Below are 19,486 nucleotides of genomic sequence, written 5' to 3'. Positions count from 1 at the left end.
ACTCACAAGAAATTCCCTCGACTTTAATGACCGTGTTTGTGCTGAGGGCCTGCTTGCCTGAGATGCAGAACAAAGAGTAAAGAGAGCACAGACTAAAGAGTAGTAAACCTTTAGGACAAACGAGGGAATAAAGTGGGGGGAAGAAAACAGTGGAAGATCTAGTCCAAAGTTGCACGGCAAGTGACAAGAGGATCCAGGTGCTTTGAATAAATGTAAGGATCCCTGTGTTTTCTCTCATGAGGTTGGACTTTCTACATGCTTTTACCTTGGGTAAATGAAGAGTGAGTGAGTGTGTAGAAAGGTGGTTGGGTGAGGGGGCAGAAAGGGCAAGAGTTTTGAATCAGGGAGTCAGTCTCCAAGAAGCAGCTGCTTTTTCTTCTCCCCTAAGTGTCTTTTTTCCCTGGCTTTGTCATGCTCATACTTACTTTTTTAAAAAGTGCTTAATATTTCTTCCTTTCATTTTGATCTTTCCACAGTGATCGGAACAGTCCCTGCTGTAAGGGCTGCCAGTTTGAAAGTGCACAGAAGAAATGCCAAGAAGCCATCAATGCCACTTGTAAAGGAGAGTCTTTCTGCACTGGTAGGACGTGGTTCTGTCCCCTTTATGCCAGCTAGCCAAGCGCCCCCGGCTCAGTTGTCCTGTTCCGTCTGCTTTCTAACTATTGGCCTTTATTCATCCGGTGCATGGAATTTTAGAGACCGATTGAGCATCATGAAATTGCCCTACAGTGAGTTTCATTGTAGTTCAGAAGTCACTTGGTGATTTGCTGCCCAGAAGAACACGAAAAATGTTGATTTTTTTCTTCCCCTTCCCCCCCTTCTTTCTTTCTTGCCCTTAAAAAAAGCAAACCAGAGTGTGTCACTGGGAAGGGACAGGAATGAGCTGAATCTTGCCATAGAAAGGGTGGAGTTGCTGCCACTCTGCTTCACTTCCCTGCTTGTTTACTTCCTCCTCAGAATCTTTCCTGGAGGCAAGGAGTCAAGTCAGAGCTGCTGCTGCTTTGCTGACGGTGCCTCCGGGGTCTGCTGCCTGCCGGCCGGAGTGCCACAGCACCCGAGCTGCTGAAAGCCTCCGAAGCTTCTGCTGCCTCGCAGGGGAGCTGGCAGGCAGCCTGCAGATGAAAGCCAAGGACAAGCTGTGGGGCTTCCCCTCGGGATGCGTCGGGATTTCCTTTACTGTCCTTTTCCCTTCTGCACGCTGAGGTGCTCTGCCCACCCTGTGTGCCCCTGTCTGTAGGGAACAGCAGCGAGTGCCCCCCGCCAGGGAACGCTCCGGATGACACAGTCTGCGTGGACATGGGCAAGTGCAAGGATGGGGAGTGCGTCCCCTTCTGCGAGAGGGAGAGGAACCTGCGGTCATGTGCATGCAACGGTGGGTGACCTGGGACTGCACCGAAACGCACGCTTCAGCTCCGCTCCTGGGAGAGTGTTGGCTGCGCTGCGGCCTTACCTGCCGAGGGCTGCGTTTTTGTAGCTTCTGAGAAAGTTCAAACTGTTGTTTTTTTTCAGGGCTAATGTTTTGCTTTTAGAAAAGGAATGTGAACATCCTCCTGTCTTTGGTGGTCTGGGTTGGAGACATAAAGATGAGACATATGGTCTGGCACTCTTCTCCCTTCCACCTCCTCTGCCACAGGTGGACAGGCAGGATGGTAAGGAGATCCCAGCCAGCCTCTGGACCGGGCATCTGGCAGAGGAGTGGTGGCCTCCAACCAGTGGTTAAAGAAAGATTTCAAAGAGGTTGTAGTGCCCTAGGATCCCCGAGTCCAGTCACCTGATACTGCAAACCTGCCTGGCACATACTTCTGTCGATGAGCTTTACCGCTCGCTTGCTCTCTGCGTCATCTCTGAAATGCAGTAAAGCAGCTGGGAGGAGGAGGAAAGCTTCACAGGGGCAGCGTGAGGAAGTGCGGTGAGCTCCGCCGTTTGAGATGGGGGTGCACAGCTGAGGAGAAGGGTGCCTAGAGGACCCAAAGCCCAAGAAATACTTAAATCTGTCTTTTGGAGGTGTTTGGCACCTCTTTGCCGGCCTGTCGGTTCCTGCAGCGTTGGGGTACCAGCTGGGAGAGCCTGGTCCTGCCGTGTCCCCCGGTACGGCGCACAGGGTGTGTGACTGAGCATCAGGCTTGGTCGTGCCCGAAATTGGGGAGCTCACACAGTCCTGCGCTGCCCGTGGGGAAGCTGGGCAGGAACGCGTCAGCCGGGGGACACGCGGGGTTACGCAGCTGCGTGGTTGCGGGTTGCAGGTGACTCCTGGTGCTTCCGAGGAACAGGGTGGTTGCTTTCTTACAGAAACGGATAATTCCTGCAAGGTGTGCTGCCGGGACGAGCAGGATAGGTGCATACCGTACGTCGATGCCAACGACCAGTTCCTGTTCCTGCGCAAGGGGAAGCCTTGCACTGTGGGCTTCTGCGACGCGAATGTAAGTTTTCCCAGAGGTCAGTGCCCTGCGTGCTCTGCCTCTGTGGCTGGGTGTTTGAGAGTCCTCGGTGACAAGGACCGTGCTGGTAAAGAGAAGCCAAAGCTGCTGGGCAGGGTGGTACTGTGTAAGTACCTCTGCACGGGGTCAGTGTCAAAGGGTGTCTGAGGCTGCAGACAAAACTCCGTTCTGCAGAGACCTCTGCGGGGTGAAGATGTTCCTTCTGCTGTTGCATCTGACCCGCTTTGGCTGCTCCCACGGCTCGGCCAGCCAGCAGTCTGTGCGAAGGGGGGAACGAGCGTTGCTGTAAGCTCAGCTAGGTTTGCAGCGCTTGCTGTTTCAGTTGCTCACATCAGCCCAATGAATTTTGACTAAAATAATTCAGGTCAGGGAGCAATTGTGTGAAAATCTCGCTGGCAGTATCTGAAGGGGGCAGTGAGCTCGTGGCAGGGAGACTGGTGGGTTGCAGGCACTCGGTGGCCAGTCCCATGGTACAGCTGCATGGACAGTCGCATCACCTGCAGACCCCAACGGTGGAAGCCAAAGTGGGCATTGGCAGAAGTGACTTTGGGAGGGCAGGCCCCAGCCCTTCTGCTGGAGAACCGAAGGACCGGTGATCTGCTCTGTGAAACCAGCACAGCCAGGTCTGGGAGTCTGTCTGTCCATAACCTTGGGCTCCTGAGAGCTGCAGCCGCCTTGGTGGGTAGCGGGAACTGAGGCTTCTGGTGCTTAAATCTCTCCAGAAACCTCAGTTTTATGTCCCCTAATGTAGGGGGAGGGGTTGCATGTTTCAAACATTAAAATTTCATCTGTTTCAGCGAGCAGTAGAATTGAAACTGTTCTGCCAGAAATAAAGGCAAAAAAATGGACTGCTGCTGCTGGACAGGAGGGTAAACTGGTATTCAGATGCTGCTGAGTCTGTAGCTGTCATCTCATTACCGTCTTTGTACCTTTTTCCCTCTCCAAGAAGGCTTGGATAGTGTGAGATTATTTTGTAAATAAGTGTTTCTTTTTGCAGGGCAAATGCGAGAAGCAAGTACAGGATGTGATTGAACGATTTTGGGATTTCATAGACCAGCTCAGCATCAATACTTTTGGTAAGATATGTAACCATGTCCTTTGGGGTGGTTTTAGTTTGTGACATGAACCTCTGAAGCCCGAGGGAGTTAGCTGGCTGGTTTTATTCACCCATATGCAACGGTAGCTACTAGCTGTGTTTCTGATACATATAAACGTATTTTTGCCTAGAGATCAACAATACAGATCTTGCTTTTAAAGCTGAAAGGGTGGGGGATCATTTTGCATTTTTCCACTCCATTGTTTTGTAGACAACTTCCAAGCTTTTAAAGCAGACGATAGCTTCGTTTCTGAGTACCAAGAAGTAGGTCAGTTAGAGAAAAGGAAATAACAGACGGTTTTTAGAAGTCAGCTAGATTCAGCGTAGTGTGAAGCGGGCCTCTCAGGGGGACTTAAATGTCAGCAGACTGGGAGAGGAAGATTTAATTTCTCCCTTACTCAAGAAAACCACTGAGCTCATGCCCCTCCAGCTGTGTGCCCAGCAACTGCCAGTGGGCCTCCGTGGTCTCGGTCCCCAGCAGGGAATCCAAGCAGGCAGCCCCTGGGTGTAACCCCCTCCGTGTCTCGCTCTGGGTTACTGGAACCCCCACGAAACCTGTTAGTGAGCCAGTGCTGTGTAGTGACTGGGCAACCCCCTGTGCTCCCAGTAATGCTGTGCCTACACAGTGTAATTACCTGGGTTTAGGCCTTTCAATCTTTAGTTCTAGGGTCAAAAAATTGTTTCTCAGGTTAAAGCTACGTAGCCTGCTCAGGCAGAGGCGGTTTGTGTATCTTTGGTGTTCAGACGTTTGGTTCGTGGAGGCAGGCAGTTACTGCTTGGCTGTAAAATCAGGATTTGGTAACAGCCTCGCAATGAGCCTTGTGTGACTGCAAGGCAGCTTGGCAAGTGCGGTACAGCCTGTGCCAGGTCAGCTCATGTTAAACGTGAGGGGCTGCCAGCGCTTCTCATCAGAGAAGAACAGAGGAAAAAGCCTGTTACTGTTCACATGTGGGACACCATTTTCTAAAATTGTATAATTTCTTTTATCTTTGCCTAGTCCTGCCGCCACAGCGATTCTGTGGCTTGGCTTGCAGCAGCAGTGGCTGCAGCACGGGGATAGATGTGTGTGTTTGTGAAATGGTGTTTGGCGGGTGACTAACAGGTTCGAACTGGTTTCACAGGGAAGTTCCTGGCGGATAACATAGTGGGCTCTGTGCTTGTCTTCTCCTTACTTTTTTGGATTCCTCTCAGCATCCTGGTGCATTGCGTGGTGAGTAAGCTGTCTTCGAGGTGACTGCTCTGTTGGACTGAGCTGTAAGAGAATGCCCTTCAGACATGAAGTGGCAGGTGGCTGTGGGAGAAGGGGATGAGGTTTTAGCAAACCCCAGCGGGGGAATCCAGTGTATTTAAGACTTGCTGCTCCTTCAGTTGGCAAAACTTCTGCTAAACTCTGCTGGGCCCTGGCAGGCCCAGTGCTCCCATGACTGTTCCCTGGAGCCCTTCCTGTTCTTTCCTAGGCAGATTTTCTTCCTCTGCCTCCTGAATTTTACCCAAGTACAATTTTGGTTACTTTCATGAGAGTCAAAGTTTGCTGAAGCCCTGCTAAGAAAGAAGCAGGGCTTTTGTGGGGAGCCCCAGAGGGAAATGGTCTTGGTTGAGCTTGGGTGGATGGGTAAAGAGACCAAGCTCACGGCAACCGAGAGCGTGGGCACCTAGCGTGACGCTGACAGCAGCGTGGGGTGGGAGCAGAGGGTTGCTGCGCCCACAGGCATGCTGGGGGTGGGTGGGACGGCATGAAGGGCAGGGGAAGGGGAAAGAGCCCCGCACCCTGCCGTGTCCCTGCAGGGAAACGGGGACAGGGACCTTGCAACTGGGAAACTAATGTTCTTGTTTTGTGTGTGCGCTTTGGTTTGCTTTTCCTTGTTTGTTTTCCAATAGGACAAGAAATTGGACAAGCAGTACGAGGAGAACACAAAGTCCCTCTTCTGCCCCAGTGTAAGTTGCTGCCTGAGTGTGAATTGGCAGAAAGCTGGCCAATGTGCGTTAGAAAACGTGAGCCGCAGGTGTGTGCAGGGCACTTACCAAAGGAGTGGTACTGGGCAGACCCGGAGCCCCGTGCCTCACGCTGCAGACGGGTGAACCAGTGTGAGGGGAAACTGTTTTCTTCAGCAAGGCTGTGTTCGAGGTTTCAAGCGCTGCAGCTTGGCAGGGTCTGATCCTTCCTTCCTGTGAGAGCTGTGCCCTGACCTTGTTGACAAAGCAGCTCGCTCGCAGCCGCCGCTGCTCCCGGGGCAGGAAGCCTCCCTGCTCCGCAGAGCACCGCGGGCGCCTGTGCGCGGGGTCCCCTCGGCATGGGCCAGTCGGCTGCTGCAACCGCAGACCGCGTGTTCCCAGCCAGGCGCTGTCGGCGAAGCACGAGGCTGAGCGGGGCGATGCTGCAGAACAACCTGCGAAACGTGGCGTCTCTGCTGCAGAAGGGCTGTTTGCAGGAGTCGGCTTCTAGTGGCCGATGTGCCAAAGCCTCCCAGTTGCTTACGGGAGAGCTGGCTTCAGGGTGATGGCACCCATCCGTGACACTTCTCAACTTGTAGATACTGATTTGGGAGAAGAGAAGAGCAAAAAAAGTGCCTAGATAAAATTTTGATTACAGTCCAGCACAGGGCACCTTCTGACATAGATTTTTGGGTATCCTGTCCAGTGCTTTGACAGCCCAGTTCTTATTAATAACCAAAACATTCCGTTCGGGAAATGTTTTGTAACGGGAAGGGGAAGAAAGCCTTGCATAGCTCCCGTACAAGCACTGGGGAAGCATCCTGGACTCAAAGACCACCGAGGCAGATTGCCTCTGTCATCTGCTCTGACGTAACTGAAGGTGATCATGGTTCAAGTCCCCCATAGCTGGTCTTGAACACCATAAGAGAAGTCACCTTAGGGCTTTATACATGACTTCGGTCAAGAAAATCCCAGAAGGAGCCGTAGCAACAGAGCACCGGTATAGTTAATGGGCTCCTTGCACCAGCAGCAGTTTAACAAACAAATCTCATGTCTTCTGGATCGGCTGAGGATTGAGTGGTTGGGAAATGCTGTAGTAGCAGCAGATAAACATCTCATTCTGCCCAGTATTAGAATTTACTGAGGTTCAGGGGGATTTTTTTGTGCCCAGAAATATCTGGATAGTTTCCAAACCATGCTCAAATAGAAGCAGAAATAGTGGGCTCTAACTTAATTGGGTTGCAGAATTTGGATGTGATCGCAAGTGGTCCCTCCAGTCTTCGACCCTGCGTTTGGTGCAGCTTCTTCCATGTGAAACAGGGAGCCCTCCAGGTCGGCAGAGCAGAACAAGCTGCACCTTTGGCTGCTTCCCTGCACTGGGCTGTCGGTGTCGCCCGGCTCGATGTGGCATTTCCAGCCCTGGCATTTGTGAAAGCAGAGCTGGGCCCCGGGGGCGGTGGGGCTGCGCTGTCGGCTCTGTCCCGGTGAGGCTGTCACCTGTGGTGCCTTACACGGACAAGGAGCAAGCAGAGGTAGAAAGGCCCTTCTGCCTGCAGCGCTTAGCCTAGCTGGCTTGCTGCAGGAAAAACCAACACAACGAATTACTTGGGTTTGGGTGTTCCCTTGCTCGTAAGCAAGTGTGAATCCAGTGTAAAATCCAGGCTCTGACTCCTTTCCATCGCGGTGCAGTGGGTTCGGCCTGGCTGGCGCGGGGTGGCCTGGGGCAGCATGAGGGCAGCCAGCACATCTCTGCTGGGAGCCGAGCTGGGGAACCAGCAGCCCTGAAACTGCTCTAACAAGCGCAGCTGCCCCTTGAAAACAGTGCAAGAACTGAACCCTGGGCTAGGACCTGGCTGCTTTTCCCAGTGACGTGGCTGCTTGTGTCTTGCAGAACGTGGAGATGCTCAGCAGCCTGGACTCCGCCTCCGTCCGCATCATCAAGCCCTTCCCGGCGGCGCAGTCGACAAGCCGGCACCAGCCGCTGCAGCCCATCGCAGCCGTGCCCGCCGTCGCACCGGCACCGAAACAGGACCACCAAAGAATGGACACTATTCAGGAGGACCCAAGCACCGACTCTCACATCGATGAGGACGAGTTTGAGAAGGACCCCTTCCCAAACAGCAGCTCGGCTGCCAAATCTTTTGAGGACTTGACAGACCATCCTGTCGTTAGGAGTGAGAAAGCATCGTCCTTTAAACTGCAGCGCCAGAACCGAGTGGACAGCAAAGAAACAGAATGCTAGTGTCTTTCTGCCTTCTAAATGTATGACTTGTGTCTGCAAAATAAGGATCTAGAACCATTTCATTTATATAAAAATATAAATATATGTATATATATTTTTGTGAGGGAGTGGGAGAAATAAGGAAGTGACCTACTGCAGATGCTGGTCATGTGTATGACCTTCCTTAAATTACATTTATTAGAACATTCTATCTTTTAAAAAGGAAGATCCAAACTAAAACTGGCTTGTTTTTGAAGCTTTTTGGATTTGTTTTTCTATTTCCTTGACCTTTAACATTTCCTTCAACCTGTGGTGCGAAACCAACTGTCCTCCTGGATATTGGCTTGTGTATATCAGCCTTTTTTATAATTTAATATTTCATAGTCTGACAGCACTGATGGACAGACAAAATTAAGGGGCTTTTAAAAACAAAATGACAACACTGCAGTCTGTTCCCTATAGAGTAGATCATCGAGCAGTTTGAGGTACATGTAAGCGAAAGCCTGGACAGCTGCCTTGAGAACGGAATGAGAGTATTGAAACAGATAAAAATACAGTCTCACGGCATTAGCTGAAGATGCATCACTGCAATCAAGAAGCTTAAGATACACAGCTTCGAAATGAGAGTCATGCAGAGGCTCTTAAACCTTACATGACGCAGGGAAATGCTCCTCCAGCATGAAAGTGTTCTGCCTCTAGCGCTGAGGTTGTCTTTTCTTCGTGGCAGAGAATGGCTTTTGTTGGGAGCCTCTCCCAGTCTGCCCCGAGAGGCTCGTGGCTCGCAGGTGGCTGGGAGGAGAAATAAATGTAAGGGAGAAATCATTTCTGTGGATCAGGACCGTTTTAAGCAGCTGTTGACAGCAGCGGTTCTGGTTCAGACATACTTCTCCGAATGTTACTTTGAACGAGGCAGCACTGTTGCTGAGATGCTCAAAGGACTGAGCCTCAGTTTTCAGGGTCTGCGTGGCCTTTGCAAGCTCCTACTGCATAAATAAAGGGGGGGGGGGGGGGGGCGGGTAATTCACTCCATTGCAGGGGGAGCATTTTAAAAACAATTCCGAATTTAATCAGAAGAGAAAGAAACCTTTGTTACACTTACAGGGCAAGTATACGGAGGAGACCCCATGAAGTCAAATTCCCACACAGACAGGCAGTTGATGTCACCAGCTGGTGTCCTCTAGCTGGAGTCACCTGGGGCGCCGGAGGGTGAGCGGGGAAGGGCAGGGACTGATGCCGCGGGGTCACAGAGCAGCCGTCGTGACAGTACAGCATCTTCGTTCTGCAGCTGCTTTCTCCCGCAATAACCTGTCGATAAAACTGACACACAGCGTGCCCGACGGCAGAACCATTGTCACTGCTTCAGGCCTGTGCGCCGGCACGGGGACCCGCAGCTGCGGAATGACTCTGGGGTTTTAAATGAGGGGGAAGGAGCCAAGCCTGTGCCGAAGGGACTGAGGGAGCACGCCCCTCTCCTCCTACCCCAGGACCTTGTGACACTAATACTTGAACGTGTGCCTTACGGTATTGCCGTCTGACAGCTATTGTGTTTTATATACTGGTTTTGGACTTTGTTTGGGGTGGGGTTTTTTTTGTTTTCTTTTTGTGATTCAGTGCAAAGTACATGTGTGAGCAGTTAATTTAATTCCTGATACAATAAAATTTTTTTTATAGTAAAAAAAAAAAAAATCAGTTAAACAAGAGCTGTTTCTGCGCAGTCCTTTTAGAAAAGATCCAAATTCTTTAGTTGTCAAACCCTGAGCTAAAACCTGGGCCTGCAGCCAGCCTTGAGCCACTGGTTTCTAACTGCTGCCTGCCCAAGCCTGGCTGCTGTGGAGGCCACACCCTGAGCACCCACAGGGCTGCCCCGCTTCCTATTGGTGACAGCGTCGGTCTCACCCTGGGTCCTGCGCATTAGGGTCAGTTCTGGCAGTGAAATCTGTGTGGGGGGGCGTGCTCAGATGCCTTTTTAGGTAGCAGATCTGTAAGTACGTGGTCTCCGCACCGAGATCAGCGCTTCTTAGGTGAAAACCAGGCCATGGCAGGCGCTTAGGAGCACCAAAACAGGTTTGGAGCAGGCCTCAGAAATCATGGAATCCATCCCCCAGTCCAAGCCATATTCCAGAAGCTGTGAAACTGGTACTTGGCACAGCTTGTTTGTAACATCTAAGGCGGGAAGATCCACAGCTTCCACAGGGAGCCCCTTCCACTGTCGTTACTGCAAGTGTTTCTTACAGAAAGGACAGCCCAGTTTTAACAGTCATAAATATTTACAAGTCGAACTAGCTTCTGGGCTAGCTCCAGGCACATGAAAAATGACTACCTGTGCCTTATTTTGCAAGACTCACACAATAGACGACAGGTCATGGCCAACTTGTCTCAGTTATTTAACAAAGCAAAGGCAGCTGCATGGCACCAACATCGCAGGACATCTGGCGGCTCTCCCATCAGTCTCTGTCTCATAATAATAAATGCTTAACAACTACATCGCTATTGGCCTCATCTGTTTTGTGCCGGTGTGACTGTTCCTACAGCCCAGAATGATGTGGGGGGGTTTTAGCTGCAGTGATACACTATTTATTTCTCTTTAGTCCATGCTCCAGTAGTAGTCTCATTTCTTCTGCTGTCTCACTGGCCAGCCAATTATTTCCTGAAGCACTTTTTTTCCCATGCTTTTTGAATTTCGTCTAGGTTTCAGGCAATTTTTTGCAGTTTGTAAATATACTTTTGTAGTTTAATTGTGTTCTCTTGGTCAAAAACTACATACAGTAAGCAGTATGCATCTGTTGTTAAATTCATCAGTTGTTATGGATTATTATGGATGAATACCACAGCTCACGTGAAAGGTTGCCTTAACATGATGGCGAATGACATATGGTGCAGCTCTGTCAACAGAGATGCAGGCCCTTTCTAGGAGTTCCTTCAACATCCAAGCTTCCCAAAACAAGCGCGTGCAATAACAAGCGCTGCTTTGAAATCTCTGTCTATATGCAAGAGCCAGGCATGAAGAAGCCGCTGCTGGTGCCCAAGTCAGCTAAACTTCAAAACCCCTGCGCTGACCTACAACATACCACTCTCAAAAGCCTCGCTAAAGCTCAGATACAGCAGTGAAGGCTGTTATTACATCCAAATAAATTAATCTGGACTGACCTTAATGGCTCCTGACGAGCTCCATGCCGCTGCCTCTTAGCGGCTCCCAGGCGTTTAAAGCCAGTAGATGGTATTAATCGACGTGTAGTGCCCAAAGCTCAGCTGGGCCAGGAGCTCCTCGGGGCAGCCTCTGTCCCTTCAGCACAGGGTAGCTGAGACTCTCCTTTTCCTCCAGGTCTTCCAAGAGAAGAGCTGCTCATCCCCACAAACCCCCGGCACAAGCAGCATGCGGACAAACCACCCCATGGCCACTCCCCGCGTGGTCTCATCTTTATTCTCCCACGGACCAAGGGAAGGGGGCAGGGAGGGGTTACTGACAGGGGACTCCTCGCTACCCCGCTCCCCACGGATGCAACACTTGCGGCATTCTGCGAATGGACCGGCTGCTCCGGCGCCTCACTGCGGGGGGTCGCCCAGCAGACTGGCCCCGGGGTCCACGTCCCGCCAATAGGGAAGCAGCCAAGGGAGAGCAGACAGCGTTTTTTCCAGGCGTGACCAAAGCTGAGCTGCCAGAAAGCTGTTGCCTTTCATTGATAAATGGAGCCCATCGGACAAATAGGAAGAGAAATCCTACAGGAGAGGTTAAAACCATGCATTAATACAATTGCTAGTTACACACAGAATATCTTGAGTAACTCTGAAGTACGTTTTTCAAAACCAGCTGTCACATAGACTGGTTTTATTTTCATCCTTTGTAGTAATACCAAGAGAATGTTCTGCTGGCTGAAGACACTGCTGTTCATGAGGAAATGATCACAGGATTAAACGACGCAAACAAAATATCAAGTCTACTGCACATGGCACTGCTGAACAGCCTACAGCACCAGTGAGCACTGGGGTGAGCAAAGACCCCGCGTCCGAACGGCAGCAAAGGCTTACGGGAAGTCTGCGATCCCTGTCGCACGGACAAACTGGGGCATTTGGTCAGCACCATCAGTGAGGTCCCCATGCGCCCCGATCTAAGTCCGACGTTGGCCCAGCACGGTGCGGTGGCTTGGACCAGATGCCTCCAGAGGCCCCTTCCAACCTGAACTATTCCGCGACTCAAAGTCCACAGAAAAGGTTCTTTACCTGTAATGCACCCAGGGGACACTTGCTAACCAAATGTAACAGCCAGGCTCTATTAAGCTTTATTTCTCGTAACCTACTATGAAGCATTCTCAATTATCTTTTTCCTTCCCCAGAGTGGAATTCGGATATATTTGGTATGATTTCAGGGATAACGCAGCACTACCGGTTCCTTTACACTAAACAACGCATCTCACAATTCACGACAAAGTCTTTCTCATGACATCATACCTGATCTTTCTGCATCAGGGTCCAGAGGTCGAGCACATCCGTTCCACAGTCCCTAGCTACCTGAACACAGGCCTGGGCGTATTCCCCAGTGGTGGCATTGCGGCGATTTAGTTTGTCGCCTATCAATCAGAAACAAAGAAAACATTTAGCAATCGTGACAGACACACCTTGACTTCAGTCTTCTGCGGTACGCAGGACGCGTCTCAGTTTGTTAACCCAGCAGACACAACCGACTGCAAACTAAATCCGAAGCACCTCAATGTAAGCGGCTGGAAGCTGCAGCTCCTTTAGTCCCTTGCAGGGCACCTTTTGTTTTTGAGGCATTTGAAAACACGTTTCTTGTTAACAGATGTGTAACAGGCCAGAGAGGCAACAGCAACCAGCACGCAGCACAGCGCTTATTTCCGTGCTGCTCACAGCTTTCGCCCTCTGTCAAGCTTCAGGTGGAACCCGGGTGCAGATTTAAAACTCCCCGTATGCCTGCCTCTAGCATGTAGAATAGAGTTCAATAGGTTTACATTTAAACCTATTTACAAGCTTGCCTTCCGCTTCCCGGATGACACCGGCATTTCACATCTCCTTACAGCAGTCTCCTCATTGTAACACGCTGGTGACACCACGGTGCAAGCTTTACTAGCACTGGCGACTGCTGCATTCGTGCGCAGTTACACCGGGAGCTGGACACTCGGCGCGTGCTCAGTGCCAGCCGCTGTAAGCCAGCCGTTTCACACAGACCCCACTGAGACTTTGGGGCAGGGTATGATTAAGTTATGTAGTTTGGTTTTTCCTTTTAATGGGACCTGTAACGCAGTTCATCAACTCCTACTCTACTCCCTCCTTGCATCCGATGCATCTGATGATTCCCACTTCTTCACGCTGCCATTTCTTTCCTCCCATCATTTCTTTTCACCATAAAAACACCCTCTGCAGCCTCACCGGTCCTTCCCCACCGCAGTATGTTTCTGAACTCTCGCTTTCTTCAACTTTCTTCCTGGTTCAACTCTCCTGAGCGGCCCTCCAGCTCGTTCAGCCCCCACCACGCAGAGCTCCCCTTGTTGTCAAGTTCCCTGCGCTGGTCACACCTCACCTCCCCAAGAGAGGTCCTGCAGCCCTGTCCTTTTCCCTCTCTGTGACTTCTAATCTAGCAGAGTTCACAATTTCTTCTTCTCCCTTTGCCTTTTCTTTCATTGCTAGGATTACCTCCCAAATGTTTCATCTCCTCTTCCATTCGGAGAGCGCACCAACGCACGCCAACCCTCAGCGTGCAGCTCTGCAGGAGCTGCAGGGTCTGTCAGCAGCAGCTGCCTGCTGCGCTGGCGAGGCCAATGCCTACCACCTACCAAAACTCACGGCTAACGGGGACCCACGGCAACCGGAGGAAGGTGAACACTACACCCATTTTTAAGCAAGGCAAGAAAAAGGACCTGGGGAAGTGCCGATCACTCGGACTCACCACAGCGCTGGGAAAGACAGGGGGGTTGCCTCCTCTTGGGATTTGTTTCCAAACATGGGAAGGACAAGAAGGAACTATCAACACAAATTTATCACAGCCAGACAGTCCTTGACGAACCCAATTGCCTGCTGCGATGAAATGATGACGACGCAGATGATGAGTTGCAGCTCTGACTTTAGTAAGGGCCCTGACTCCGTCTCCCACAGCACTCTCATCTAGAAGCCGAGTTTCTTTTCATACCTCTTCACACCTGGATGAATGTTCCTGTGAACATCATCATCCCCATGTTTCACGTCTCTCCTCTGCTCCGACACCTATCTGACAACACCAGAAATAAGCAGAACATTTCTCCTGCGTACTGGTTGAGGGCAGACGATCCGATACCGCTTGCTTTACTGCGCTCCACAGCGTGAGATCACCCTGTCTTTTGCTCCATCCTGAGACAGCAACCTCTGTTAGACAGACGCTGGCAGATTCAACAATGCAAATGCAAGTTTCCTCCCTCCCTACCCCATGAAAAGGATATAGCTTTAAGACAGAAATGAATTAACATCTAAAAAGCGTTACTTGACAGCCAGGAGCCAGATAAGCAGCATCCATGGTGTGCTCACCTAACAGCTCTCCGAAAGGACAACATGGAGGTGTGCTTCGCAAACCCCGGCTGTAGCAGCCCCAGTGAGAGCTGGGCACACGCAGCAGGACAGGCTGCTCCGCACCCGACCTGTCCCCAGCGCCCCACCCAAGGACCTGCTGCTGTCGCAGACACAGTACCGGCTATGCCCGACGTTTGAGCCAACCTGCTGCAGCTGCCACTGTCTGACACCGTCTGTGAGCATTACTCTAGTTCAACTTTTTCCAAATTAAATATGAAAAACAACCTGCTGGATGAGACTGAAAGTCCGTATAGCCCAAATTCTGTTTTGCACAGCGATCACCGCCACACACCAAAGCCCCCTCATGGAAAGCCATGCAATGACACAGTCTAATTCAATGCAGTTTATACAGGAGGTCATCTTCAGCGTGCTACAGCTTTGATTGAGTACACAACCCAGGATACACACTACCACCTAAATTAGAGAAAACTCTGCAAATACTAAGGTGACAGCTCTGTATTTACCTGAATCTAATGCAAAAGTCTTTTGTAAACATGCAAGAACTGGACAAGCTGTCCCAACGGAAAAGAGGAGACGCTCTCAGGAGGTATAAACTGTCGCTGCCGGAGCCGGTGGGACTGCGGCAATTTCCACCAGCTGCCTAAGACGAAGTAAGCAGCGCCGTTGTGTTTCTGTTTTTAGAGTTAGCTTGAACAACATAATGAGAAATCATTTAATCACCTTTTGCTTCTTTTTCAGGTACTTTTATTAGCATCCTCGGAGTTTCTCTGGGAGTTTTTTTAAATTTAAAATAAACTTGGCTAGGATATTACTGCTTATCCAAACAGATGTGAAATACGTTGTGACTATTACACAGTTTTCTAAGGCACACAATGCTAAGATTTCTTCCATCATTATGATATTCTGGAAGCTGCTAGGACATCTCAGCCAAACCTACATTCTCACCGGGCAGCCACCTCTGTCAGTTTGCTGCACGACCAGATCAATCAGCACTTTCAAAAGGACGGTACTGATTAGTTGGTAGTTACTCCACGAGCCTATCCAAAAGGTGTTCAGCAAAACAGCTAGCAGTCCTCTTCCATCAGCTCAAAGAACATGACTGCAATCTGGCCCAAGCGTGAAGCTAATCATGTCAGCCTGGAATCAGGAACGTACACCCTGCTGGCGAAGTGCAGAAATTCTGCCCACCCACCCCATTCTTTTACCTTTGGCAAGACACTCCTTTTCCCAAGCTGATTCCTGAAGAGGCGGTGGCGTTATCAGAATAATCCTGTCTTCAGTAATATCTACAGACTTCAGATACTGTATCATGCTCTTTAAGTTCGCAGCATATTCCTCCAAAGGAACATGCTGCCTAGGGTTCAGATCTGTCAGGGGAATGAGCACACGCATTAAGGATGTTAAACTGCTTACAGATTTACTGCACAACACAACGTGCTTTTTACACAGCGTAAAAAATGTGGGTACTCATTTTCAGTAAGCGGTTCACCTCAGCCACTGATTCGGGAGGTGTGGGGAAAAAAATGCTGTTCCTCAAGATCTAAAGCAGACAAACCAAGAGTTTAAACACAGCGCTTCCAACTAACACAAACAAGGCGGGGGGATGACGCTGTTTTTTTTTTTTTAAAGATGCTTTTTCTTACAACTCTGTATCTTAGTATTAAATCACATAATCACCTCAAACCCCACCTGAAATAAAACCTAAGATTTTTAACTCTCTTGGATGCAGAGAAAATTGTGGAAATCCGTATGGGTGTACAGTCAGTCCTTTGTGCAGTGATGTTATAGTGTTGATCGGACTAGCTCTGCGCACTGCTATGCTTATCTTCAAGAGAATTCAAATGCTACCTTCCCTCATTTCCTCAACCCATTAGACTGCTTTAAAGGCAGAAAAATCAGGTAGATGCCCAACTCCAATTTTAGGTGATGGATATATGACTAATTCTTCAGTACCCTGAAACAGACTTTTAGTGTTAAAACTTGATGAGAGGGATAGAAATAGCAGGCACTGCACGGTTTAGATACAAATAAACTGACTGAAAACAATCCACTGTAAAAACAAAAAAAGGGCAACTGCTTCATAGAGAGGCAGCAGGAAAAGTCTGTGTAATCTTCTGCCTTTTCTGCTAAGCTGTAAAACTGTCTGGAGAGAACAGGTCACAGAAAAAAAAAGCAAGCTACTGTACCTTTCAAAGCACTGTCATTAGCGCCAAAGAAAATAGTAACAGCGACAGTGCTCTCAGCACCAGTACTTTTACTGATCAGCCTCGGAAGGATCAGTTTAGCCCATCTGGTGTTGTACCCCGAGAGCCCGCGGTTCACAACATCGCATTTTCTGAAACAGAGACACGTATCAAAACCAACATCTCTCCTCTGCCCACCAGAACAAAACTTGGGAAGTTCTGAACCACTCTGTCAGGACACCTGCCTCCGCCCCTCTCAGAAACCACGAGGTGTCACGGGAGCTTCCCGCGGGATTGTCACTTTGTGCTTTGGAAGTGCAGGCACAGACTGCACGCGTGGTATTCTCCTGTCACTTAGACCATGAAACCAGAGCAACAATCTCGACAATCACTAAGGATTTTTTTCTTTCCACTCCAGCTCTGAGTGGAAATAAACACCCAATGAGTATTTCCACCAGAACTGGGCAAGTTACCACTAAGGCAGTTCCACTTTAATAAATAAATAAATGTTAACAAATGAATAAATATACATTAGATATTAACTGGTGTTGGTTTGCTTTTAGAAAAGCCGTGTGACTTCTTGCGTGCTAAAAATTACTTTTTAGCTCGCTCGCTCTTACCTGACCAGTCTCTCAGCAAGGGATGCTCCCCAGCCACCTCCCTGGAAGGAGAACTGAAAGCAAGGAACGGGGTCAGACCCTCGCGGGCCGTGCTCGCTCCCCAGCAGGGCAGGCCCACCGCCGGCACCTTCCCCCCCACGGCAGCTCTTCGTGCGTGGCCCCTCGCCCCGCTGCTCCCTCCCTCCCAGCCTGCCCCGGCCCGGCAGCGGCCAAACAGCCCCGGCCTCACCACGACACATGACTGGCGTCAGGCAACGGGACCGTATCGACGGAGGGACGGACCCTGCAGTCCCCTCGTAACCACAACTGACTGCTGTCAGCTGTAGTTTCATTTTGGCTTCTGGTTGTCTTTCCATTTTCTATGTTGTTTCTAAGACCCTTTCAGTGCACCTTCCTTCTGGAGAGTGCCTCTCGCAAATCCTCTCACCCCACGCTGCGCCAGAGAGCGGTTCGACGCCTGCCTCTTCCAGCAGTGGAAAAACAAATCACAGAATGGTGGGGGTTGGAAGGGACCTCTGTGGGTCATCTAGTCCAACCCCCCTGCCAAAGCAGGGTCACCTACAGCAGGCTGCACAGGACCTTGTCCGGGTGGGTCTTGAATATCTCCAGAGAAGGAGACTCCACAACCTCCCTGGGCAGCCTGTTCCAGTGCTCCATCACCCTCAGAGGGAAGAAGTTCTTCCTCATGTTCAGACGGAACTTCCTGTGCCTTAGTTTGTGCCCATTGCCCCTTGTCCTGTCACTGGGCACCACTGAAAAGAGCTTGGCTCCATCCTCCTGACACCCACCCTTCAGATATTTATAGGCATTTATTAGGTCCCCTCGCAGCCTTCTCTTCTTCAGGCTGAACAAGCCCAGCTCCCTCAGCCTCTCCTCGTAGCAGAGATGCTCCAGTCCCCTCACCATCCTTGTAGCCCTCCGCTGGACTCTCTCCAGTAGCTCCTCATCTTTCTTGAGCTGGGGAGCCCAGAACCGGACACAGTACTCCAGATGGGGCCTCACTAGGGCAGAGTAGAGGGGAAGGAGAACCTCCCTCGACCTGCTGGCCACACTCCTCCTAATACACCCCGGGATGTCATTGGCCTCCTTGGCACCCAGGGCACGCTGCCGGCTCACGGAATCCCCTTCCCCTCCCTCCACCCCGGCGCGCCCCCATTCTCCCTCCCGGTCCCCGCCGGCCGGCGCAGCCAACCCGCCCCCCTCCGCAGACCGCCTCCGCCTGTGCCCGCGCCGCCTCCCGCCGGGGCAGCTCCCCGACCCGCTCCGCCACGGGCGGCGGCGAGGGCCCAAAACGGGCCCGGCACCGCCTCAGGGGAGCCAGGACCGGCCCCGGGCGAGCTCGCTGCGGGGAGCGGCCGCGACAGGAGCCGGGCACCGGGAGAGGGACGGGCGGCGGGGGTCGGCAACGGTTTTTTCCTCAGAAATCCGTAATAAGCGCAGCCCCGGGCGTCCAAGGAGAGCCGGGGCGCAGAGCGCGGGGCTGCCGCTGCCGGGACCGGACGCTCACGGAGCTCCCGGCGGGAAGTGAGGGGGGGCCCACGGCGGGGCGGAGAGCCCGGCGGGCCGCAGCCGGGGGTGCGGTGGGGGGCGGCCCTCGGGGGGCTGCCGCAGGGCCGCTACCTCAGTGATGGAGTCTCCGAAGAGGACGACGCGGGGCCAGAGCAGGAGTCTCCCGCGGGCGCCCGCCTCAGCCAGCGCCATGGCCGCCGCCGGACGTCCGCCGAGGGGGGGGGGGGGGGGAGCCTGCAGCTCCCTCGGCGGCGGGAAGGGCAGCGAGAGAGACAAGGAGCCCCCCGACACATCTGCCCCCGCCCCACCTCGGCTGAGACCGCGTTTGGCCTTCTTGGCAGCCAGGGCACACTGCTGGCTCCCGCTCAACTTGTCATCCACCAGCGCTCCATTTTAAAAATAATCACCTGTTCCAAAGAGAGACTTCCTGTGTAAGGAAAGGCAATAGCCTCCTGTAAAGGACTTCGCGCTCCCGTTAGCTAATGACAAGCAATTCGAGGAGGAAAGCTCTCCCTAATTCTGATAACACTAACCATACACTAACACTGCTATAAAGATTATCAGGTGCCAATTTAACCAAGAGTGAAAAAAAGTTGTGTGTAGAAGCTAACATTCTTTTGTAGAAAACTCCCTTTCTGCACACCTTTTCCAGCGTTATTTACTCTTTGGCAACAGTATCATGCCTGTATTTTCAATCCTTCCCTCCCTCCCGCAGCTTCTGAGGAGGACCATCCCTGGAGCCCGGATCTCGGGGCCATTGGCGGGAGCAGCCGTGTGCTGGCCATCACAGAAACATGGGCAGGAGCCACAGACACGGCCGGCTGCGATGGGTCATGAGCCCGGACTGTGCCCGAAGCTGCCTTGGTTCATCCAGCCCAGTCACCAGCAATGCCTGCGTGCACAGTGTTAAAGTTCCAGGGAACCCCAGGCACGTAAACATGGATTCCATCTCAAATGTGTTCAAGACCCCTTTC

At 51.5% G+C, this 19,486-nt stretch overlaps 2 protein-coding genes across 2 annotated transcripts in view; one reads left to right on the top strand and one right to left on the bottom strand.

The window, feature by feature from the left end:
• ADAM17 (ADAM metallopeptidase domain 17) overlaps positions 1 to 8,697 on the top strand; it is a 37,645-nt gene extending 28,948 nt beyond the window's left edge. Inside the window, exons 13-19 of the mRNA XM_075414822.1 lie at positions 477 to 580; positions 1,238 to 1,372; positions 2,290 to 2,420; positions 3,436 to 3,514; positions 4,656 to 4,744; positions 5,413 to 5,469; positions 7,358 to 8,697. Of these exons, the coding sequence (XP_075270937.1) occupies positions 477 to 580; positions 1,238 to 1,372; positions 2,290 to 2,420; positions 3,436 to 3,514; positions 4,656 to 4,744; positions 5,413 to 5,469; positions 7,358 to 7,708 (946 nt within the window). The 3' untranslated portion in view covers positions 7,709 to 8,697. The remainder of the gene's footprint in view (positions 1 to 476; positions 581 to 1,237; positions 1,373 to 2,289; positions 2,421 to 3,435; positions 3,515 to 4,655; positions 4,745 to 5,412; positions 5,470 to 7,357) is intronic.
• A 2,394-nt stretch (positions 8,698 to 11,091) lies between these two features.
• Positions 11,092 to 18,716, bottom strand: IAH1 (isoamyl acetate hydrolyzing esterase 1 (putative)). The gene is made up of 6 exons (XM_075414824.1): positions 18,624 to 18,716; positions 17,004 to 17,056; positions 16,387 to 16,535; positions 15,406 to 15,567; positions 12,134 to 12,252; positions 11,092 to 11,404 (listed from the first exon to the last, which is right to left on the bottom strand). Exons 1-6 carry the CDS (start codon positions 18,702 to 18,704, stop codon positions 11,231 to 11,233), a joined length of 738 nt encoding a protein of 245 aa, XP_075270939.1. The 5' UTR covers positions 18,705 to 18,716; the 3' UTR covers positions 11,092 to 11,230.
• Between the last annotated feature and the right edge of the window lie 770 nt (positions 18,717 to 19,486).

The sequence above is a fragment of the Opisthocomus hoazin genome, chromosome 2 (assembly GCF_030867145.1).
Source record: "Opisthocomus hoazin isolate bOpiHoa1 chromosome 2, bOpiHoa1.hap1, whole genome shotgun sequence".
NCBI lineage: Eukaryota > Metazoa > Chordata > Aves > Opisthocomiformes > Opisthocomidae > Opisthocomus > Opisthocomus hoazin.
This window is presented reverse-complemented; position numbering and strand designations above follow the sequence as displayed.

Bases quoted from the DNA above. Each gene is read 5' to 3' on its own strand.
- IAH1 (XM_075414824.1), bottom strand. From the start codon at position 18,704: ATGGCGCTGGCTGAGGCGGGCGCCCGCGGGAGACTCCTGCTCTGGCCC. The intron at 16,536-17,003 runs GTAAGAGCGAGC...TCTCTGTTTCAG, and splicing joins CTTGCTGAGAGACTGGTCAG to AAAATGCGATGTTGTGAACC. The intron at 15,568-16,386 runs GTACAGTAGCTT...TTCCCCTGACAG, and splicing joins TAATGACAGTGCTTTGAAAG to ATCTGAACCCTAGGCAGCAT.